This window comes from Myiozetetes cayanensis, unplaced genomic scaffold (genome assembly GCF_022539395.1).
Source record: "Myiozetetes cayanensis isolate MyiCay16 unplaced genomic scaffold, myiCay2020 scf12, whole genome shotgun sequence".
NCBI lineage: Eukaryota > Metazoa > Chordata > Aves > Passeriformes > Tyrannidae > Myiozetetes > Myiozetetes cayanensis.
This window is the reverse complement of record NW_026086826.1, coordinates 3,328,718-3,353,164: the sequence shown is the minus strand read 5'-3', so window position 1 is coordinate 3,353,164 and position 24,447 is coordinate 3,328,718. Positions and strand designations below refer to the sequence as shown.

Here is a 24,447-nt window from a genome sequence, read left to right as displayed (position 1 = left end):
TGGATGGTTCTGATCCAGTAGTCAGGACTGAGAGGCCTCCAAAAGAGAGCTCCACTCTGATTTTAGCCTGTCACATCTGTGTCGTGTTCTCACCACCAAGATCATGTTCCTCAGTCAAAATTCATGGGAGTGGGGGCACCTGCCAGAGATCAAGCAGGCAATTTTCACAGAAAACCAGTACTAGAGAAGTTCCCAAGGCTGCCAATCCAAGCTGCGTGACCAGAGAGCAGTCAGACCGGCTTTAGAGACAAAGCTGCTCTCCTCTGTCACACCGCTCACGTTTCCAGAATCCACAGCAGCTCTGTGTCCTGGGGCTGATGTTAACTACCTTCTGCACACCCAGCCCTTCCAGCTCTTCTGCTCTCTTTATGAGGCAGCCTTCTGCTGTGCCAGGTAGAGACCTTCCTCCTCCCCATGACCACCAAGGACTGACTATCAGAGCCACCCCCCTATGTGAAGGTTACAAGGAAGGTCTTAAACGTGCCAGCACCTCTAGCCCTCCTGCCATAAGTGCTCTGTCCTGGACTGGATCTCACCTTTTGAAGAGGAGTATAGCAATGACAATGATGATGATTAATATCACGGCCAGGACGGGTCCCATCACCCAGAGCATCTCTGGTTCATCTTGCTGCTTTGCCGAAGCCACCTCCATCACGATCTCATCCGAGTAGGGGCTGGCTGCGTATCTCTTCTGAACAGCACAGGCGGGAGAGGGAGAGAAAAGCAAGCATCCATTATGCTAAAGCAACAGCTACATCCCTGAAATGCAAGGAGTCTGCCCTTGCCTTTGGCTTGCAGGGAATGGTCGTGCTTCTCAAACCCCAGCAACACACCATGAGATGCTCCCTCCCTTGGCCTCAGCGGAGCTCATGCTGTTGCAACAGTTTCTTCCTGGTGTGAAACATTCTCAGTGCCAGCAACTCGCCAGGTGTGAAATGTTCCCAGTGTCACCGACTTTGCGGCTGGCAGACCCGGCCTGGAGGTGCCAAAGTGGAGCAGCCCAGCTAAGAGCCACTTGCCAGCCCTGGATTCTCTCAGAGCCAAATCACAAGGTTTTGAATCCCGACCAATTGCACAATGGGGCTGGCTGATGATTCCTAAGTGGTTTATAATACCTGCTGTGCTGATATCAACACATCTCTCCAGGACAGGGCTATATTAGGAAAACCCCTGCTGGGCAAGGTGGTTTGCTTAAAGGAATGAAATGACAGAACTGATGTTGCTGATAAACAGACCTTAGAAAGAGGCTCATTCTTTCAGGTTCCTTTCCAGAAACTTCTGCAATCTGGGAGCCCCGTGATTTATAACCCGAAGGGACAGCTTTCTAGCCCCACCTGCAAGATGGAATTAACAGAGACCCAAACCCTTCCTGCAGAAAAATGACACTGCACCTTGTTCTGCTGCTGTTGCTGAGGCTTATGGAGCAGTGTTGTACCTTCACAGCTCAGTGCTGCTGGGTCAGAAGGGTTAAATGCTGCAAAAAGAAAACCTTTCCCCCTATTAGAGAGGGCCAGAGCCATATCAGTTCCGTGCCTGTGGCTTTTGAGCAGCACCTGCTGCCTGGCATTAAGGAGCCAGAAACGCTCTGCTCCTGCCACAGAAAGTTTAGGTCATTGAAGAGGTTCCTGTGGATCTATAAATCTCCTGCTTTAAGGTCAAAGTTTAAACCTGCAATTCATATCTGCACATATGTGAGGAGAAGAAAGGGAAAAATCAAGCGTGCTGGTGTCCCACAAATGCACATCTTGATCTTCTCTCACAGGTGCCCTTGATCCCAGCCAGCCTGATTTCAAACGTCTGGCGTACAGAAAATACCCTTATCTGGGACATCCTTCTGTCAGCCCTCACTAGTGCAGCATCCTAGCTCCTCTCCTCAGATTTATCAGCAGAGAAGCCGCTGTCTGGGGGAGAAAGACAAGAAAACTCTGTACTGGTGTTGAGTGGATGGGGCTGCAGGCCCGAGGCTCCCCTTTGCATGGGCAAGCGGCTCCTCTGCGAGGAAGACACAAAGGCTTTGCCTGTGAGTACCCAGAAAGGTCAGCATGCATCGGTGGAGGGGAGGGAAGGAGCACGCTGACCTGTGCAGCAAAGTAACACGTGTGGCCATCTCCAAAGCTTTGTGCGAGGGGCAAACATTCATAATTCGTGTTTTTGCAGACACGCTTCGGAGGCGCCTCCTTCCAAGAGCAGAAGAGATCAGAAGGAGCGTTACCTGAGCGGCATTTCCAAAGGCAGACTGCCAGGTGCAGGTGTCCCTGCTCCCAGAGATGGTGTTTCAACCGCTCTCCCTTTGCCTTTGAAGAGTGGCAATGATATGCTCGCCTGCTGACACCAGAGACACGGCAAGCAATCTCAGAGGAGCTGGGTGGGGAAGACAGTGCACAGCCTCGGACAGGATGCCTCATACTCCAAATGAAAATGGATGTGATGCAGCAAGGGGATGCAGAAAGGTGGTCTGCAGGAGCAGGGTATATAGGAGATTGGTAGGAGTGGTATAATAACTGCTGCCTGGTTTACTGGAGGGCTGTGGCAGACCTGTGCTAGTGAGGAGATGATGATTATAGTTGGGATCAACTAGTTAAGGTCATCTCTTCTTGACAGGGATTGTCAGGATAGCTCATCTCAAGGCGCTCTGCCTTACCTTGTTGTTAATCTGTGACTTTCCTTCCCTCACCAGCGTGCACATCTTGCCACAAGAACACGTGAGCTGGATGACTAATGAAGAACTCGACCAGCCCTAATGAGCCATTACAAGCAAATGAGGCTGAGGAAGGAAGCCACAGCTTGGAAGCTGACCAAAGGATTCTGTGCATCTCTATTATGGCCATTATTTACACACTGCTGCCACCACCACTCCTGCCCTCTGTGTTTACAGCTGGACAGTGATGCACAGGTCTTGCTGCGCTGCTCCCTGCTCGTTGCATCAGCTGCTCCCTTCCCGCTCACGTGCCCAGGCCCCGTGTGCTCGGCAGCAGGCTGCCAGCCTTTGGCAAGGGGAGATGCAGGAGCAGGAACGCCTACACAGCAGGCAAGCATGCACCTCTGCCCTGCTGGCGACCCGCTGCGATGGGAGGCAGGTTTGCTAGTGCAGACATCATCTGGAGGTGAGATTCCGGGCAGAGAAGGGCCAGCGAAGGCAGGTTTGCAGGGGGAACATCCTGTTCACTGCAATCTCAGCAGCTGCTGTGCTGGGCAAGGTTTCATGGGCTGTTTTCCACAGTCACTTACTTGAACCGAAGCAGAACGAGGACCCTGTCCCCATCTCAACCACGTGTCAAGCTCTGCTCTGAGCACCGCCCAGCAAGCCACAACTGAGCTGGTGCAGAATGTGTGTGCTGACACTGCCCCCCACTCTCATCTGCTATGTAGAACAGGCATGCCATTTACACCATCTACCAAGTTAACTCCCATGGCAGCCTCAGCTTGCAGCAGGTGCTCCCCCCTGCCTGCACTGAGCCCACCTCAGCTCTGCTGGGACAGGCTGTGCCCACCCCCTGCCCCAGAAAGTCCTTACCGTGTCCCCATCCTCCAGCGAGGCCAGCACGAAGCAGCGATAGCTCAAGTCTTGGGACAGAGGCTTGTTGTAGAAACCTTTGTAGTTCTTCTCGTCCCCCAGGGTGAAGGTCTCGGGCAGCACATCCACTTGAGCAGCAATGTAGGGCTTGAGTCTGTCTGCCTGGCGTCGCTGGCGCCTGCTCTGACTCCCTTGGTTTATGGCCTCCAGCAACTGGGGACAAACAAGGTGCATCACTATTGCTTCGCCCAGCGTGACACCGCCTTGCACTGTCACCTTACTGGCTGAAGGACTGGGCAGGAGGGAAGGAAGGGAGGAGAAGATACTGGGTTTGATCTGGATGTGGTGTACCAAGAAAGCAGAGGTGTGTGTTATCCATTTAGGTATTGCCAGAGCATCTGTCTGCAGACCCTCACCGCAAGCACCTCCGCCAGGATAGCAGCTATAGAAGAACTCTGAGTCCTGGAAAGCTGACATGGTGAATGTTAGGGCTGAAACAGCCTGGCTGTGACTGTCCCCTCGAGTTAATGGGCTGCGAGGGAACCAGGCCACGTTCTGTGGCCCAAATATTGGTCTGGACAGTAAATCACACTCTCTACAGACGCTGGAGGGGAATTACAGCTGATGCTGATGTACAGGGAAAAAAGTGACATTTGCCGTGTCTTTCCCTTCTGTCGGTGCCTCGGTATCTCACCTGCTGCTGTGCTGCAGGCAGAGCTTTGTGTCAATCACAAAGAATAGTGACAGATTTCACGGGATGTTCAGGGTAAAAACGGCAAATTTCATAGTCACAAATTCATGAAGAAGGATATAAACACACAAAAATTCAATTGCACTGCTAAGAAGATTCTCAAATGTTTAAAGGTCTTTTTTTTTGCAATGAATGAAAATTAATATCAGGTTCGAAAGAGAAATTCTAATTCAAACTGAAGAAGGAGGCATGAAATACATTTCACACAGAAATATATCAGTGCAATACTGTCAGGGCAGACAGGGAACATCAGAGGGCTGGGGAGAGTGATGTGCACACAAAGCCACACTGCTGAGCTGAGCTCACTCTGAAAAGGAAAAGCTGGGGAAGAAAGTAAGAAACCCCCTACAGTTTGCCATCGACAGACCATCCTTGCCCTCTTATCAATGCTCATGTTAGAGTAATTTAGGAAAGTTATGGCTCGTCATTACAGTATCACCAAAAAAAGAAAACAAAAAATTAAAATTAAAAAAGGATGGAGAAATCTCAGTTACACCAGCATCCCTGTAACCTCAGGGGCAAAAGGCACAAGGGCAGTCTTTGGAGTGTGGAGTTTGCTGCCTACACCCATCTCTTGTGTCTGGCTGAGAACACAGCTGAGCTCTCTGGGGCAGAAAGCTCCGTGTGCATGGGCACGAAGCCACAGGGCTCCAGTTGTGATTGAGGCTGCTGGAGGCTTCTGCCACCGATACACGTATCACACAGAGAAAGACTGCCCCAAAAGGCTGCAAAGTTCAGATTCTGAGAAATCAGAAAATTAATACTGCCTGTGCAAAATTAATTCAGCTGCCTTGCGTACGTGTGTTACGCCACAGCCTTGGCTGCACGGTCACAGACTGCCTTTTCTGTGAGTCCCCTGCTTTGTTCAATACACAGGACAGACAGTGCTTAATCAAAGGGCAGATATTCCACATTTTGTTTTCTTCTTTGCATTATGCAGCTTGAGGCCTTGTTTATTGCTTACTATTCAAATTCAGCTCCGAAGACAAAATTAATAATTTCCTCGTGGGCTTTTCCATGGTGCTGATCACTATAATATTACAAGTGCTTCACAAACATTAACGATCTTATCTTCCAAACACCCATATGAGGTGAGATGAAAGCGATTATCCTAATTTTACACATAGAGAACAGAGACGCAGAGACATTAAGGTAAAAAAATGTCCAATGATTCTGAATGTCAAATGGAAAAGACATCAGCTTGTTTTGTTTTTAAAGAAAACTCAGTACTTTCTTTATAGCACTGATTGTATCCAGCTCCTATTGACTTTTTCTGCAGCTGGGGATGCTTAGGCTTTGCAAATGAGGTTCCAGGATCTCAAACTGAGCACTCAAAAAAATCACAACATGCAAGACAGTGGCTGCTAATGAAAATTTTGGTTCAGATCATTTGCCCGAGGCTGGATGAGACAGATAGAAACCAGATCTCTTGATAGCTTTCAAACATCTAAAGCTCAAAACCAAACCATCCTTACTCATCCTGGTCTTCTATTTCTTGTGACATCTGTGATGTTGGAAAAGATGCAGGAGACCTGTGGATGATGGTTCTCCACCATACAGTTGTGCTTCATGTGCAGAATAGATTAACTAAGACATATTTTGAGCTGAGACCTCATAGAAAAGACTGTAATCATGCAAATAAAGATAAGGGCTGACTTACAGCTCCTAACAGTTTGTCATTTACGAGTACTTCAAGCTTGCAACTTTGTTCTCTTAGTGGATCTTTCTGTGTGTGACTTTGTGTAATTTTTCCTTTTTGCTTTGGGGGTATGGTGGTGGTGTGTGTGGGGAAGAAAGAGCCCATAAAACCTTTCCTGACACCTGCACACATTCCATGCACTCCTCCACAGAACAAGCTGCACCTTGGGGCAATGGGCTGGTGAATGCTGAAACAAGTGTGAAGGGACCTTTGCAGGTTTTGTTAGATACTAGAGTGAACTCTTCACCTGCACTGCAGGCCTAGGTCCTACCCAGACAGGGGAAAGCTTCCTGAGAAAACAGCTTCATAAACTGAAACCAAAACCTTTCTCTTCTAGCTTGTTTGCAAAATCAATGACAATGACAATTGTGGTCGTTCCAGCTGAGAGAGGCTGCAAGGACTGTATGACCTGAGACAGGACCTGTCCTGGTCAGAGCTCTAAGACACTCAAGCGTGGTCTCCTAAGGGAGCACAGTCTGGGAGGTGGCTCCTCCTTTGCTTGACTCCAGCCCCCTTCCCACACGCTGTCACCAGCCAAGACAGGCCGAGGGGACGCCCGTCCCACAGCTCCCATCTCTGATGTGCAGCCTGCACCTCTGTCACTGCATCCACGCCACTGCCAGGAGGCCTGGGGGAAAAACTGTGCTGGGCCACCTGGGAACCACTTCCATCACAGCAGCTGCTACAACTCCTACCTGGTCCAGCTCCATCTCATCAGGTGTCCGCCACCGAGCAGTCGGGGTGCTGGTGCTCTGGTCTGCTGGCACAACCACGATGTAGTACCACCTGGGAAGGAAGGAAAGCATAAAGATTGGACCCTAAGCCTTTGGCGGGTCACAAAGTGACATGGGCCATATGCCTCGCAGGGATGACCTGCCCCTCTCCCTGCCCTGCAAGCAACAAATGGGCTCAGTAAAGAAAAAGCTCATTTTCCAGCTGCACCAGAGAAGAGAACACTCCCGTTAGCACTCATTAGGATAATGAAGATCTACAGACTGTGTTCCAGAGGGTGGTGTAGGAGCTGTGAGAAGGACATTTATATAATCGGATTGTAGCAAGAACCCTGGGGGAATTGAGCTTCAGCACAAGGATACCACAGCAACGAATAAGACTTCCACAAACTCGCTTTTTTAATCTCCTTGAGGCTTTAGTCATTATTTATTTAAAGGATATTATACAGTGTCAGAGAAAGTCCCTCCTGATCCTCAACCGTGTTGTTGCTGGTAGCATCTGGAGTATACCCACCAGGGTGAGGGCAAACTATCAGAGAACTGTCTTAATTTTATTACACATAAATATTTGCTCAAGAAGATCCAACAGCGTGATCCCACGTTATGGGTAAATGCCTGGCTCAGCACCAGAGCCTGCTCGGAAATTCAGTCCCAGGTTACAAAATCCACAGGTTGGCAGAGCCTCTCCCTCCCTACCTCTATAGCCCCCACCCCCCTAACCTTCCCCACCCAGGCACAGCACTTACCTAACTGGCACGGTGGTCTGCACTTTGGGAAGGGTGAGCGTGAATTTTCCCTCCTGTATGTACTTGTTTGTGGCGATGGGTTTGCTCTGCAAGACGTCGGGAGCAGTGCGGATTGAGACGAGGTGCTGGAGCCCCCCAGCACTGCTCCCACGGTTCATCAGCACAAAGGAGTAGTCCGTGTCGGGCTGGAGGTCACTTATGAGTTTCTTCATTGAGTGGCCGTCCACTTCCACACTCTGGCTATTGTAGAGAATCTGAAATGGGAAAGGGACACGTTCATGCAGCTGACAGATGCTGCTGCTGCGAACTCACACTTGAAACAGCAGAGCTAGAGATGACAATTCAGCTCTGGGCCCTGCCTCAGGTGGGTTGGCCACTGTGTGCTTTGTAAACAGCCACAAATCTTTAGTTAAAGAAGAGCAAGCCCCAGCAGAGGGTTGAGCTGCGCTCCCTCTGCCTCGCAGTGATGGAGCAGAGAGGGGGTCACCTCAGCAGCGCCCGGGTGGCCAGTGCCAGCAGTGAGGCTGCTGGTGCCACAAGCGCTGCTTTTCAGCACCTATCTGGGGAAGGAACCCAGACAGCTGTGCTTGGCCCCCACGTGGGGATGAACAAGGTTTTTGTTTCTTGCCTCATAGGGCTACAATACCCAATATGCTTGTGGGGTTTTAAAATCCTGTCTTGCTTTGAATTGCTGTCACTCCTGTGCCTACCAGCTGACGCCTGATTGGGTGGCTAACGCAGATCATCCCCCTCCCAGCAAGGTGACCGGGGGCTCTCACGCCTCACCGATGATCTGACAAATCCGGCTCACAAACTGGTACCCGAAACAGCGGCTCTGCAGGTGTGACACCCCGTCGCCATGACAACAGATGCTGGCGCCACACAGCCGTGGGCAGGAGGTCGGCGCTGCTCTTCCCTGCCGTGCTTGGAGCGAGGGGCTGCTGGGCAGGGCAGGGCAGGGCAGGGCAGGGCAGAGCTGCTGGTGGCCGGGGGCAGCCCCCCACGCACAGCTCCCTCCCTTGGGCCTCTCAGCTAATGACATTTTCTCAGTGCCTTGTTGCAGACAGGCAGGACCCCCACCTCACTCCAGGCACGGCAGCCACGGGCACTGCTGAGTTAGCTGCACTAAATGGTCCATCTGACCAGGGAACCTCGATCCTGATCCTGCCAGAGTAATGCTTGTACCCCAAAACCCTGAGTGCTGCCTCTGCAAAGCAAAAACTCAAGGAGTTCCTGTAGACAGAGACAAATGGGGTGCAGAGAACTGGAGAGGCCATAGGTTGTGCCCCAGCTGTGAAAAAACAGCATGTTTCTTTCTACCAGGTGACTGTCCAGCACAGACAAATCTAGCTGGATTCCTGACAGTGGTGCAGAGACACAGCATGCCAAAAACTGGCAATGGTAGAGCTGGTGCCATGTTAAACCATGGCAGCTATTACTTGTTGCAGGCAGAGACCACACAGTAAAATGTGCTGTATCCAATAGAGGCCTTGAGAGAGAGAAGACAGTTCTGTGGAAGAAAAATTACTTGAAGAAAAACAGATTTTTCACCAGCTGAGCCCCCCGTTTAGGGTTACGCAGGCAGCAAGGGAAGGACTGAACTTTCCTTCTGAGTCCCCTTTTCAGCAGGAGGCAGAAATCTCCAGAAAGCTGCCAGCTTTCTGGGACAGGTGCAGCTGACCAGCACTGCTCTAGTATTTAGTGCTGGAGCTGGGAAGAGAAGAGAGGCCCTGGGTAGTGGAGCACAAGGACCAGGCTAGGCCTGGAATCTGCAGCTCTGCTTTTGGGTTACACGAACGGCGATACCCACAGCTCGCCACGTCACCTTGCGTGGAGGTCGGGAGAAAGAGCCACGGCTTTTTTTGCTGATGAGAAAAGACTCCTAACAGGTAACACAGCAGCAGTGAGGGGCCAGCAATGGAGAAGAGATGTAATCAGTCTCGTTTGTAGACACGCTTCAGTTTTCAGCACTGGACTTCAAAAGTAAGTACCAAGAACTAAAATAACAGAGGTTTGCAGGGACAAACATCCTGCTGGTTGCTCCATGTGCAGGGAAGGCTGTCAAAGGTAGGATAGCCAGAGGGAATTGTTCTCTGCTGTGACTTCTCTTATGGTATTTTCTCCTGGGCTTTAATACCTTTCTCCAAAGACACATACATCAGATGGGTGCTAAAATGAGTGAGAAATCAAAATGAAGAAATGCCTCTTGCAGCACCACAGTATCAGATACGCAGCTGGCAGGATTCCCCTGGCTCCGGCACAGAAGCAGGCACAACAAAGACAGGACTACTAGACTTCAAGTCATCTTAGCAGCTTTGCTGTGTGGGTCAGCACCACCCCTTGCAACGACACTGCAATAGTACATGTCCAGATATGCCAGATACCACAGTCAGGCTCCAATTTGACAGATTTGAGCAAAACCAAACTTCAGGCATTAAGACCTATGCTGAAAGGATGAAAAACCCACAGAGCTCTGTTGCCTCTCAGATGAGGTTTCTCATCATAAATTCTTCCCTAATAAAGGTATCACCAACTGATTCTGTGTGCACTGTGTGCTCTAGGGAAGACAGCCACCAACTGCCTGCACACGAGGCATGTGCTGTGCTGAGGACAGAGCCATTTTCCCAGAGCATGAGGAGGCAGAAGAGATGGTCAGGCATTTCAGTTCAGAGCTTCCCTGCCTGCTCTGCGCTGGAACTGGCCAGGACACAGCCTTTGATTCAGTGCTGACACCAGATGATGGTTTTTATTGCCATGCACAGAAATTTGCATTCAAAGACAAATCCAGAAGCTGGCATTTGCAATGCTTTCCTGAAGCATTCTCTGCCATCCCCCCCCCTTCACAGTCGCTGCAGCAGTTCTGCGTTCCTTTACCTGCCACAACACACTGTCTTCTCAAATGTTATGCACCATTAGTTAAGGCCTCTACACAAACCTTGAAATGATGTAAGGGCTCAGAAACAGCCATTCATGTGCAGCTGGAAGATGCCCCGAAGCTCAGGCAGGAATGCTATTTAGAGGCTGCATCACGGCCCACTGGTAACTATTGGAGTCAGCAGCAGATCTGGCCCAAGGGCTCTGAACTGCCAAACAGTGCTGACTGGCCCGTGGATGGCTGTAAAATGTCACCTGTGCTGCTCCTACCCATGAGAGAAGATGTGCAAAGGTAGGTGGGCCCAAATGTCACTGCTGAAGGTCTCATGCTTGATTTCAAGGCAGTACAGAACGCATCGAACTAAAAGATGCGAAGGCACATCGTGTGCACAAGTGGAAGAGACAGTGACTCGATGGAGAAACAGACAAGGTTGGCATATTTGCAGGGAGGAGTTAATTATGCATTCCATGGGACACATTGTGAGAAAGCACTGCCCGGCATTCTCAGCGTTTATTTCCAAACCTGTATCATCACGATTTTCAAAAGGTGCTCTTCCTTCTCCCCATTTGTAAAATACCTTGCAGTGCTGGCTTTACCAATATATCCTCTGTCCTGCTCTTAAGTTGAAGAATGTGTCTCAGGAAAATGCAGTTTCCCCAAAGAGAAGGTTGTATCTATCTTGCACTTTCCAGAACAGCTTTCTGCAAGCACAGTGGAATAAAATAGGAATAGTGCCCCTGCTCCCCCACAACTGCTGGGCAACATTTTACAAGGAATTTATCTCCTGGACCAGAAGAAGCTGTGAAAATTCCCCAAAGAGATCTCAAACCTTCATTATTGATTTGGCAGCAATGAAAAATCTTAAGGTCTTGGTTCATCCCCCAATAAAAAAAAAAAGCACCAGTCCTGCCTGTGCCTCACTATTCATTGTCAGAACAATATCTACTTTAATTAAATCTGTTAAAGTAGAATATGACACCCTTTGGGACATAGATTTAGCATGAGACTGTTTATCAAGTGTAGATAATACTAATTGTTCCCATGGAGATTTATCTGCTATGCTAGTTACAGTATTAGGCTCTGGCCTCAGCATCCCATGTGCCTGAATTAGAGGAGAGAGGTGAACCTTGTTTATAAAAATACAGAATCCTGAAGGTTAAGGATTTCTTTCAAGTGGCACAATCAACGAGTTAGAGCTGACCCTCGTAGCTCCTGGCCTTGACTTCTGTGTGTCTGCAAGTCTGGGAATATTAATAGAAAGAAGGCACTACTACAGAAATATCCCTGCAACACTCTCATTTGCATGACTGCTCTTAAGTTAGCAAGTGGCTAATGCCATCTGCTCCTGTGTCAGCTGAGGGTTAACCCACAGCGGGGGCAGACCCTGAGTCACCCCTGTGTAAGCAATCACAGCTCTGCAGCTGAGAGAGGAGACAGACAGGGCACCAGCGTTACACCCTTGGCTCCTGGCTACCTCCAGCCACTCCACCATCCTTGTGTGGCAGTAATGCTCCAAAGGTCACCCTGTCCCTTTCCAGCACTGTGCTGTCACATGCTGATGTGGGCTTTGGGCCACAAGGCAAGATGAAGGGCTCTGTTTCTTCTGCAGAGTGCAAAGCAACAGGGCTCTGAGAAGTTCCTCGGGGCCAGATATCTGAACACTGACCTCAATGAACCCCACATGTGGGAAAGCTTTGAATACCACAAGGTACTCACAAAAGCCTTGTCTGCTTCAACTAAACTCAGCATGTTAACAAGTGCCTGTTATTGATCATGGTAATTCAGCTTCATGATTTAAACAAGGGGAGCTAGCAACAAGGAAGGGGAGGTGCTCATCCACTTTGATGTGGATGCAGTTCAAGATCTCCCCTCATTCCCCCTGGCCATGGATCCCCTACAACTCATGCAGGCCCTGCCTTTGCTCTTCAGGCTCAGCATGGCTGGGGGCATGTGCAAAGAGGAAGAGAACTCATGCTGCTTCCACCCCGGCCGCCTCTGCAGAGGCAGCAGATTGCTGCTCAGACTGGGTGGAAGGTTATCCTCAGCAATCTGACATGTTTCTGAAGGGAAAGAAACTCCACTGAGATCTGCAAAAATGTCCACCACACTCCAGTCTTTTACCTGCATCAGTGGCACGCACTTGGGGACAGACAAGAGCAGGAAGACCTCGGGTCATCAGTGCTGTCTGCAGCCTGCTGGATGACACCACATCCAGGACTGTACTGGAGAAAAGAGAGCAGCAGCCATGCCTGCAGAGCTCCCTCTGCACTGACACACCTTGAGCCGCTCACATCTGTAACACCTTCAGGAAGGGTGGTGATGCCTCTCCCCTTCGCTCCCTGAGATTATGCATCCGCCCTGGTGCTCTGAAGTAACCCAGGAAGGCAATTTGGGTATTTGAAACAGGACACACAGCAGAAGTCACTCTTAGTTTGATTTACTGGCTGGTTTTCAGACCACTTTGTCCTGATCTCCTGCTACTAAATCAAATTGATAGCTTTTCATGCTTCAACTCCGGTGTCAGCCATCAGGACAGGCTTGTGTGACCACTGTCATGGAGCGACAACGGCCAGCTGGACAGGCAGACCCCAGTCCTCACTGCCACAGGTGGAGCTCCCAGTCCTCCGAATCCCACCCTTACCTTAAAAGGCACTGCAGATTTATAGGAGTCAGGCACTTCCCAGCTCAGCAACACAGACGTTTTCATGACGGCATTGACGCGGAAGTTCTTAGCAAACACTGAAATGAAAAACAAGATACTTGAGCACTCTTAGGCCAAGTCAGGAGGGAGCCAGGCAGCAGCTCAATTCCAAGGCTCTCTTTGTCTAACTCAGCAGCAGAGGTCAAAGAGTTCAGCTACAGCAGAGAAGTAAGGAATGAGAAGAAGAGAGCAGCAGCTTTTACCAAGTCTACAGTCTCCAGTGGAGTTTTGCTTTCTGACTATACTTTCCAGCATCACAGAAAGGAAGTTGTAGGCTGAACTGTAGTCTTTCTCTCTCCCCCCTCCACTCACACTCTCTTGGCCCTTTGTCATGATCAAAGAACAGCGGTGTTCAGGTACTGGATGTGCAGATGATCCTACTCAGCCACTTGCTCCAGTTCAAGGAAGAGCCTTTTATGTACAGATAAAACATCAAAGTGTGCCTGTGGAGGCGATTAAGGTACCACCAATGCCCCTCTCCTCCCAAATGGCAACTTTAAGGCAATCTTCATTGAGCCTCCCCTCACTGAACTAGTTTTAGACTAGGGTGCCACACAGTACCTGATCACAACAGTCAGAGCAGAGGGGAGCGCAGCCTCACGAACCAAAGCAAGGGTCCCTGTCCTGGAGGCAGAGCTTGCTTAAGGCTTGTTAGAGGGGCACTTACCTTGCTCCACCGGCATGGTCCGGGACTGGATGCTGGGGCTGAGTGGCCCAGCCCCCTTATTGGTGCGCGCCCTCACTTTGATGTCGTAAGTGGTATCAGGTTTCAAATTTGTCAAAGTGATACTTGTGTCCCTGGTGATGTTAAACAGGTCCTGCTGGCTATTTATGTCCCTGTATACCACTGTGTAGTTCACGATCTTGCCATTTCTCTCTGCCAAGACCGGGGGCTCCCAGGCAACTTCTGTGGTGGAAGTGGTGAGACCCACCACGCGCAGGTTCTGTGGGAAGCCGCTTGGCACATCTTCAGCAGTAGTGATCTCCTTCTCAAACTCCTCTCCCGGGCCAGCTCTGTTCTTGGCGGACAACCTGAAGAGGTACGTGGCCCCCTTGTGCAGGTTGGTCACGGTGTAGTGATGGTCTCTCTTCCCGAAGTCTATCGTGTTCATTTTCTCCTCATCCAGGCGTCTGTACTGCAGCCGGTAACCCAGCAGCTCCCCTACCATCTCCTTGGGTGGGTGCCACTGGATGAGGGCTGTGTTCATGGCTGTCGTGCTAATCATCATGGTGGGCTTCCCCGGGACTGCAACATAAACACACAATGACCATCTATAGCCTGGGAGGAAGGGAAGGAAGGACGGCTTCTGTGCTGCTCAGTCCGCGAGGATTGAGGAAAAGTGGGAAAGTTCAGACAAGAGGGTGAAGAGGACGACAAACAATTCACATTGGATAGAGGCAGACCGACCCTAATCCGGTGGCGAGGGAAGCTGGAGCCAGCCAGCTCTTGGCTGCCCTTTTCCCACGTGCTCCCATTTAAACAGGAAATAAATTCAGCCACATCCAGCCCCAAAACTCATCCCCTTTTACAGGAAAGGTTTAAGGCACCTCAAAGCATCGTATTTTATCTCAGAGAAGATCTGAGTCCCGTCCTCCCAATCAGTGGTCTTCAGACACTCCAGCCAGTGCACAGCACCGGGCCGTGCCGACCCTGGCGCACTGCACCACAACAGACACCCAGAAGCCCGATTCCAGCACCCTGGTCTGTCTGGAGGCAGACAAATTTCATCCTGAAACCTTGCAGTTTTACCATCTGCAGAGGCAGCGAGCAGAGCTGGGCGGGCTGTTTGCCATCAGAATACATTTTTGGTTTAGCTGAGAAGCGGATTCGTGATGTCACTGTCGATGTGAGAGGTGAACACAAGCGTTCCACGGGAGTTTTGCTTATGCTGCACAAGTCAAGGGGTGTTGCCGCCACTGGTTGGGAACTGATAGCTTTAAATTGATGGTTTAATACCTTGATCTCCTTCACTTAAAAACAGAAGGTGTCTTCACATCAGCTCAGATTTGTAAACAAATCAACTGATAGGGAAGATACTCGGAATCAAAGGGACGGGGCCATTGATATGAAAACAATAACGGGATTGTAGCCAAACCTAGTTAAATATCCTTGCACAGTTTTGAAGATGAGCACAAGAGTAAACTGTATTTGACAGAATTATGCCCCGATTTTGCCATCAGAGGGCGATACCGACACTCCCCTTTGAGGTCAGGCCTGCAGCCGAGCCTCTACAAAGGCAGCTCTGGGGGCGCTTTTGTAGGTATTTAAGACCTACAATTACATTCCCATTGCCAGTGCCATCCTCCTCGCACTCATAACACAATGCCTAACAGCAGCTAGTATTAAGGGACACCTTATTTTCAAAGCTGATGCCAAATATTAACCTTAAATGTGCACCATAACATGGGGAAGACCCACTGTGGCTTACAGTGCAACACTGGGATGTTTAGGAAGCTCTTCCTGTTTATAGGACGGCTGTAGCAATTTGATGAACAGAGCATACATCACGGTGAGGCACAAGGGAGGCAGCATTTGAGATTGTGACAGTGGAAACTACCTCTGGAACTCCCCACATGCAGCGCAGAGGAGATGGCAAGCTGTTCCTTGTTTAAAAGCACCAGGAGCAAACGCCCTCAGTTTGCACAAGCTGCATTCCCGCAATAACAAGTGGTAAATACTGCTCCTGCAGTTTTGATGTGAGGAAGCAGCACGATTATCAGTTGTAGGACAGGTCTAGTGAGGGGGAAAGGTGAGTGGACAAGACAGTGTCACAACTAGTTGGTGCCACTGCCAAAGGCAAGCTTGACCACGTCCGGAGGAAAGCACCTGGGCTGGGATCACCAGGACCTAGAAGTTGTGTCTGCAGCACTTCTACGGCAGGATTTGTTGCACTCCAGGTTTTACCACGGCTCTAGGAGCAGCCAGGCTCAGCTATGTAAGCCTGGGGAGACAGCAGCAGCAATGGCTGGGGGGAGCTGAGAAGCACCTCTTAGGAGCCCTCTGTGCCAGGGGCCATTCCAGGCAGCACTGCAGTCACCAAAGGAAGCAAGACATGGCATTTGCCTACGGGAACAAGGTGAGGACAGGCCAGGGCTCCAAAAGCTGAGGGAGGGCCTGGACTTTTAGGCTTCCTCTTCCCAGGTCTCTGGACTATGCAGATAAGCTCAGACCCATGAGTTTCACTGCTCTCTCACCAGCCCTGGCAGCATCTGTCCATCTGTTTGCTCAGGTGATCCAGTGGCAAAGCCTGCAAGCACGGGCTGGAGATCACAAGAGTAGGTACCTCTGCAGCGTCTCCAGCCCTCTTCCTTCCTCCTGCACAGGTGCCTTGGCCGTACTCCCCACGCACCTCCTGGGAGGTTTTACCACAAGCCCTGCAAGGCTGTGACACCTGCTCCCCACACTCACCTGCCCCTGTGGTGGTGATGACTTTCGGCTTGCTGCGGGTACCATCCCCTTTGGTGGTGTAGGCAGCAACTGTGACGGAGTAGGTGGTTTCTGGCAGCAGGCCTCCGATGACTGTCTCCTGGGAGCACGTCCACACGGCAGGGAAGAGGCAAACGGGAAGAGCAAACACTTGTTACCGGGGTGAGCAAAAGGAGGGCACCGGGGTCAGTGCCTCCAACAGCAACACACCGACACACTCGCTGGCTCACGCTCATGCATCGTGCTCCAACACACACGTCACGCAGAGCCAGCAGACAACTGCTGCCACTCCAACATTCACCTGCCTGATTTCAGTCCCTGCCTCTAACGTTTGGCCTTTCCAGGGACCCACCACCAACTTGTGTGTCAGCAGCTTGTGCTCTCCCACGGCTTCTGCCAAGAGGGAGATCTGATCCAGATACGGTCCTGTGTGAAGCCTGAAAGTAAGAGGGCTGTGGAGCTGTGAACCAGAGCAAAAGCCAGTTCAGCTGGCTGTGTGAATCTCTCAGGGTCTAATTCCGGGATTTTTTTTTGAGTTGTCTTTTGCAGCAGAGCCGTGGGGGAGCACAGGGAGGCAGTGCAGGGGTGGGGGCCCCGGGCAGGGAGCACCTGCAGTGCTACAGCATCGTGTTCACCCTCCTTGCCAGGCATGGTGTTGCAGGGATGGGATGGGACAGTGCAAGGCACTGGCAAGACCTGGAGGGAAAAGCTGCATCGTGGGAGGTCTGGGAGGGGGCGGACTCGGTGGGGTGTTAGCATCCTTGCTAACTGGCTTCCTCTGGGCAGGAGGAGGGCATGGCTCTGCCCTTCAATTCGAGATCAAAGAGGGGAGCACCGCTCCTCCCTCCTGGCCTCCTGTGGAAATGCTGAGTCGTGCCAAGCCCGGCTGGCCAGGCCTGCAAACGAGCAAGCAGAGCTAACTCAGCAGCTCCCAGCAGCTCTGGGAGCTCAGGGCAGGCACACCTGAGCTGTGTTCATCTGTGGGCACTGTCTGGGCCATCAGCACTAAAAACCCATTGGGTCAGGGAACAAGAGACAACTGGGCTGGAGAAGGGGCTGGGGAAACTCTTGGAAAGGTGGCAGAGGCTCTGGATTGGTTATTTACCCCTTCAGACGAGGAGAGGTTGAGAGGGCTAAACTCAAGCTGCTGGGGACAGGCAGCATGGGCACTCTGAGAAGCTGCTCCTGGGGTTTGATCTCTGCCCCAGGGATCCCTGCCAGCTTGAGGGGTACGAGGGGCACCTGTGGTTGCTCTCAGAGCACAGCCAGTCTCCCATCACTCACTCGCATGAACACCCACGCCATTAAACCTGCTGATTTCCAGTCAGCGCCGCTGGTTCAGATCACCTGCCCAGGCTTACTCATCAGAATCACCGTGTTACCGCTGCGGAACCAGCCAGCCCAGAGAAGTATCAACAAGCACCAACAAGAACCCCGCCAAAATCACCGTGTGAACCAGAGTCCAACCCCGACTCCGCCCCTGCAGCAGATCGTGTGTGTGCGGGTGAGCGGACGCACAGTCCGATCGGTGCCAATGGACCCGCGGGGAAGCACTCTCACAAAAAACCTGCAGACTCTGATCATCCCAAGAGAATTCACTCCTCCCACACCCATGCAAAGAGGAAATTCTCACGCCAAAAAAAAAGCATGCCACCGGGAGCAAAGCAGGCAAGCTGCGAGGAGGGGAGAGAGAGAGAGAGAGAGACAGGGGATGGATGAAAGAAGGTCTGATTGCACGGTGCAAACACAGTGCTGTCACGACAAAGCCACTCCAAGCCCAGGATCCTCCGTATAAAAGCAGGAGGAGAAATGCACCGTGCTGGGGAAGCTCACAGTAGGGCACGTAATTGAATTGCTGACTCTAAAAAGGTCATTTTCTAGTTTGTTCCTCCAAATTTGTATTTCAAAATTACGTTGGAAAAATTGAATTTAAAACTGTTTAAATGTGATTGTTTTCTTATTACTACCCGTGTTTCAACCAAAGGTCACGGTTGAGGGTGTAGGTTATTTCTCATGACTACGATCAATGTGGTTTAAAGATTATATATCTCATTCTACCATGTAACTTGGTGGGCCAACTACTGCAGGAAGCAGGATGTGCCTCCTGAGTCGATCACTTGAGCCTGCCTAAAACTGCACTGCAACAAGCTGGATATACAGATTACACGAAATGTCAATTGCTTCTCTGCATTTAGGAGCAATCTAAATGCCAATTTTCCCTGGATTTGCTGCTTGTGGAAGGTCTCACAATGCAACTCTCCAGCCTCATTAAGGGAGTAAAAGGAATGTTTTGACAGCACTGTGTCTACAAAATTCACAAATCGAATTACCAAACCCCTCTTTTCCAACCTGGAACACACACAAGTGGTACTTACATGGTCGACGGAGTCCTCAGCTCTCCACTGACGGGGGAGAAAGGAAGGAGGAGAGAAAAATGGAGACACAGAGTTTTAAGGGGCAACATGTAGGAAGGGGATGACGACGACAACAGCGGGAGTTAGCAGGACTGGGCTGGGGGGAATTACAACACTTATACACAGAGGGTCACTTGGCACGGGCTGTGCCAAGGGGAGAAGTGGCACAGAGCGATTTTCGACATGCCGCTAGCCTGCGCAGTAGGTCTGAGATCATTCACACAAACAGGGGTAAAGAGCTTGAGTCCACACGAGTGGACAGGTCATCACTTCCTAACTTCGCAGTACTTTCCCCTTCTGGCTTTGTTTGCATTTTCCTGCCTCTTCCACAAGCAAGAAGGGATAGGTTGTACCAACAAGGCTCTGGGGCTGACTCCTGCCCCAGAAGTCACTCACAACAGCTGTGTTGTCTGATCTCCAGTTTCTGCCCTAGTGATCCTCCAGCCACCATCTCTTGTTGAGAACCAAAGGCTTGAACACGCAAAGCTCAGAGGGAACTCTCCGCAGGGAAGCACCAACGCAACATTTCCAGAGCTTCTCCTTCCTGTATCACTTGCAAGACAATGCTCTGGGGACTTGGGGAAACTGAGAAGTGCTGTCTCTCGTCAACACTGAAGGGGAGGCTGAGATCTTACACAGAGCTCCACACTAAGCTGCTCCTCTCCAACAGTGCTGCGTGGCTCGGAGCGAGGTTCATACTCATGCGTGTGCTGAGGAAACAGCTTCTCACTCCCAATTACACAACAGCAAACGCTCACTTGGCCCTGCAAGGAAAACTTCTGCACAAACCATTTCCCACCAGGAGTTCACACAGATTCCTGGCCATGGCAGCTCAATTAGGGCTCTGAAATTTTCTGGCTGGATTTTGGGTTCTAAGGCATCAAAGCTGCCTTGATCAGGGTGGTGAGACAAAGCAGAGCTCGGCTGCTGCCACGCATGCCCACAGCACCGTTCTCTCTGTGGCTGATGCACCAAAGGAAGGTTTGCAGAGATCACACTAAACTCTCTCAGCCAAAGGGATGCCTTACATCTCAGGTTACTAAATCTGCCTGGAGGAAGCACCAGTCCATGGGTTCAAGCACAAGAGATGAAAGTGAAGATAGGTATTATTGCCCCTGACTCACAGTGTGAGTCCTGGCAAGCCTTGCTTTCGAGCCTGAGCTGCCAGCTGTGAAACAGTGCTCAGATACTGACTTCCTCAGGACTCTGGGAAGCCCAGCCAATACTGCCAGAGTGCTTGGGAACCTGCAAGTGCAACAGAAGTACTAAATGGTATCAATAGCCTTTTGAACTCGGGCTATTTGAGTTGACTTTCACAGGCTGCCGCCTATCACAGTGGCATAGTACTCTCCTCAGCAGTAAAATACATGGCATACTTTCAAAGTATTTGTTATTTTATTCTCTAAATTCAGAAACAAGAAGCTATCGGAGAAATGTTCCTCTAAGATTTTATTACAGTTCACTTACTCGATGCTGTGAGACGGCAATACAATTATTCCCCTAAAACACCTCAACATTAAATTTCAGCAAAGAAGTCAAGTTGTCCCTAAAGACCTCTTACAAAGCTGAGGCCCTTACTAAGTATTACAGTCTCTAAAGGCTCTCTTTCCACACATATCTTGGTGCTGCTTCCACTGTTGCACACTTATTTCAACCCAAGTCACTGCTGTTGATGTCCCACCCGTGCCAGCCAGCCCACACCATGGGCAACAGCCACACACTCTGCTCTGCTGATCTAAAAGATGGAAGAAGTCCTGCCAGAAGAAGGATATGAGGCCCGGTAGCTCTTTCTCCAGAAGTAACTTCTCCTAGAAAAGCACGTCCCTGGTGGATGGGGCCATATGGATGGCAGCAACACCCCAGCTCACCTCCACATACCTACAGGAGCAGAAGTGACACCCCACTGGAATGAACAGCAGAGCAGAGTTGGGCTCAGGAGGCTACTCAGCAGCCTCTCACACCATAGCAGGGAGTTTATCACCCTCTAGGAATTCAGACGAAGTGTTTAATGTTCAAACTCTGCTTGCTCTAATGTTTCAGTGGACTTTAATCTTGCATTAGATCAGAGTGCCAAGAAGTGCCTTGAGATCTGTGCTGGAGGAGTAACAGTGAAAAGCCAGGCCTGCATAAATACCTCGGTAAAAAGTCAGTTTCATTATTAAAATAATATAATCTACAGATCAAAACATTTCCTTCCTTCAACTAGCTCAATTGCTTCTTAACTGTTCAAGATTGGTCAGTAAGACAAATTGATCTGAAAAGCCCAGGAGCAGTCATAAAGAGAACTCAGAGAGGGCTGTGTGCACGAGGCAGGATGGCTGGGGGAAGTGCTAAAGCTAACAGTGTGTATTTATGGCAGCTGCAATGCCTTAATGTTTCATTTTACACTTCAACACAGCGCAGTCATGTCTCACCAGGGAAGGGCTGTTTTCCCCGACCAAGGTTCTTGCAAAACGCAGATTCAAGCCCTCCTCAACAGCCCCAGCTATGGGAAGTGGATATTGGTTTTCCTGCAGATCTTCCTCTCTGCTCCAGTGAGTGTGGCACAACAGTGAAACTCTGGGTGTAAACTCAGGTGCTCGGTCTGTGGGAGGGGGTCTGAGGGCTCCAGAACTTCACCTTGGTCCTGACTGAAAAGCCTCTTGGATGATGCCTTTCAGTTTTGTTCCACTTAGGAAACAGAGTACATCTCCCCTCCATGCCAGACTCTCACCTAGACAAGCACACACGCAGGAGAAGTTGTTCCAAATACATCCAGATAAAGATCCTTGACTATCACCCAGCAAAAGAGGGAGGCTGTAAATTCCTCTGTGTTGTGCCTGGGGTGGGCACTGCCCAGGGAGAACAGAAGCCTCTGCTTCCCTTTTCTCCTTTGATCTCAATCCAACAGCTTCAAGTGACTACCATTTCTTCTTCCTGCTCTTCTGGAGCGAGCTGGTGGGACGTGCACTCAGCCTGCATGCTGGATGGAGAATCGCTGCCTGTGGAGACCACACCATCTTCCCGTGAGCCTGCAGCCCTTCTCGTGGGCAGCACACACCTCTCCCCTGCCACGACTCTCTTGGAAGGGCAAGAGGAGAAGGTGGCAGGAGCCTTTCCTCCACAAAGCCCGACCTCCTTGTAGCCAGCTTTACCCAGCCAGCCCTGCGGAGTTCCCTGGGCATGCTGGATGGCTCTAGGGCAGCAAGGCTGATGTGCACCACTGTGTCCCCAGGGCAATGCAGGCATTAGACTCCCTGGCAAATATGCTGCACAGCCAAAGGCAGGAGCAGTTGTTGAGGCCACATGGGGAGCATGGGGATAAAGTCCCCCCTCGAGATGTTCCAGTCTGAGGGGATGACAAGCCATGCTTCCATGGGAGCCCCAAAAGGAAGGCCTGTCTTCCCAGGGCCCTGCTGCCTCCTCTGTGCCCTGTGCACCATACTCAGCATAGCCACCTGGTGCTGACCCAGCTCTGCAGTCCTACACGCCCTGGGTGCTCCTCCACAGGGCATGGCCACACTTGCTTGTCCATCAGGCTGTCAGTAGGAGGTGAAAGCTTGAAGTGGAAGGCACACAGAATCCTGACAGAGGTAATCGGTCACAGGTGCAGCCACAGAGGGGAGGGAGAGGCCTCAGCTCCATCACAGGACCTTCCTAACAACTGATTACTCTCCCTAGGCAGGAGGCTGTAAAATAAAATGTGATGTCTCTGGCACCAAGGCCCCCCCCTTCCCTGCTGATGTTTTAGTCCTTTCCGCTCAAATGGTTTTGAAAGCTCAGAATCCATATTATCTGCATAGCTAACATCTCCATTCCCTTTCCTTTTTCTTTTCATCTTCGTTTACTCTCTCTGTATTTCTCATCTTCAATAAGGAAAAACCATGAGTCAGCTTTAATATCAGTGTCTTCACACTGTCTGCAGGAAGCAGATTACGTGGTACATACCTACTCAAAATCAGCAGACAGCCTGGCTAGGTAGGAGGAGGGGCTCTGCCTACATGTCCAGAGAATTTCTTCTCTGACCACAAGATTTTCAATCAGTTTAATTCTCTCCTTGTGCACTGGTATAAATGTTTATGAAGCTTTATGAGTACTGAACTGTGACCATCTTCATCCTGTGACCTTCAGGGACAGGTTTTTCCAGTGAATCTTTTTTGCTTCCTTCCACAGAAAATAACTCTTCCAGGACCACTTGTTAAAGTTTCATCTGGCTGTTTGCAAAGACACGCACCGCTGTACTGAAGGATGGCAGCTCTTACAGGGTTCTTCAGCATCTGGAGCAGATGTATTTCATCACAAGCACAGGTCATGCCTGGCTTCTCACTCTTTTGGGAAATAAAGATCTCTTCTGCCAAGTCAGTGAAACCTCTTCCCTGCGGGTCATCATCAGTTTATCCCAAGAGTGACACGGCTCCTTCAGAGTAGTTGCTTCTCTGCAAATATCTTTTGGCCTTCTCTTTCATCCAAAAACAACAGTGGATGAGTTCAGCACCACACACAGCAGGAAAAAGTATCATAGAAAATAAAAAACTTTCCCACATAAATTCACCAAATACAGAAGACTGGTAAGTGGTCTGACAAGCCAGGAAACTTCCAGCAACTTGTCCCCTTGATGCACACCTTCAAGCTAATGCAAAATCCAGCACTACTTCGAAAAGTTTCTGGCTCTGGCGTCCTCATTCCTACACATTAGCATGGGATTTCTCTCTCTGAAATGTATGAGTAAGGAGTGAAAGTAGAACTGGCTGGGCAAGCATAAAATATTTGAAAACACCAACAAGAAAAACATTGCCAAGTTCGCCCACCTACGCTTGGGACCAACCCATTAACTCCAAAACTCCAGCTGAACAACACATCATCAACTGTTCAAACAACACAGAAGATTATATCCTCCTGGAATAAGTAAAGGGCAGTAAGCAGCTTTTCTAACTATTAATATAAAGCAACACCTGAAACGTAAACAGAGATGTGCCCCAGACAACACTGCAAGGACCCTCAAAGCATTTCCACTCCTCAAAGTTTTCCCCTTCCACATTATTACTGAGTTTCATCCTTCAGAATATGAATGGGGAGTAGAGCTGCCTCTGTGCACTGCACTCCCCACTGACAAATGCATAAATGATTCACAGCTGCATTCAGGAGACAGATCAATTAATCGTTGCAGCTCTCCAGTATTTATATTGGGCATCACTCAAGCAAGCCAGCTCTGAATCGATTACTCGCTGCTTTCAACAGCAGCAGATCCTGTTCTTCATTTATACGATTATCTTTGTTGCGAGCAGCAGGGGTCATCCAGGATGAAGGACCCTTGCTCCAAAGAAGAGCTGTATTTCATCACACACGGGGCACCAAAAACTTCCATGGACCTTGGGAAAGAGGCAACTACATGGTGCTGGGCTCCTGCTTATGAACTTAAGATCGTGCTGTGGGGACTGCAGAGGGCAAAGTCATTTACAGGTGATGTGAGCCTGCACCTCTTTTTTTTTTTTCCCTCCTAGCCTTTCCCAGACTCAGCTGGCTTCACCTACAGCTTGGTTTCAAGAGGCAAGGCAACACCAAGTCCCTGCCTCGCAAAAGCAGGAGGGAAGGGAGGCTTTGCTGAGCCAG

General features: G+C 50.2%; 1 protein-coding gene across 15 annotated transcripts in view; it reads right to left on the bottom strand.

Moving 5' to 3' along the window:
• Positions 1-24,447, bottom strand: part of PTPRF (protein tyrosine phosphatase receptor type F) — a 370,907-nt gene that overhangs the window by 34,011 nt on the left and 312,449 nt on the right. For 6 of the 15 annotated variants that reach the window (XM_050306448.1, XM_050306452.1, XM_050306450.1 and 3 more), the window contains 8 exons: positions 18,820-18,846; positions 16,427-16,544; positions 13,685-14,263; positions 12,958-13,055; positions 7,442-7,695; positions 6,660-6,750; positions 3,515-3,727; positions 537-691 (listed from right to left, as the gene is read on the bottom strand). In XM_050306448.1, coding sequence (XP_050162405.1) covers positions 537-691; positions 3,515-3,727; positions 6,660-6,750; positions 7,442-7,695; positions 12,958-13,055; positions 13,685-14,263; positions 16,427-16,544; positions 18,820-18,846 — 1,535 coding nt within the window. The remainder of the gene's footprint in view (positions 1-536; positions 692-3,514; positions 3,728-6,659; positions 6,751-7,441; positions 7,696-12,957; positions 13,056-13,684; positions 14,264-16,426; positions 16,545-18,819; positions 18,847-24,447) is intronic. The other 9 variants (XM_050306451.1, XM_050306453.1, XM_050306455.1 and 6 more) reach the window with 3 other exon arrangements.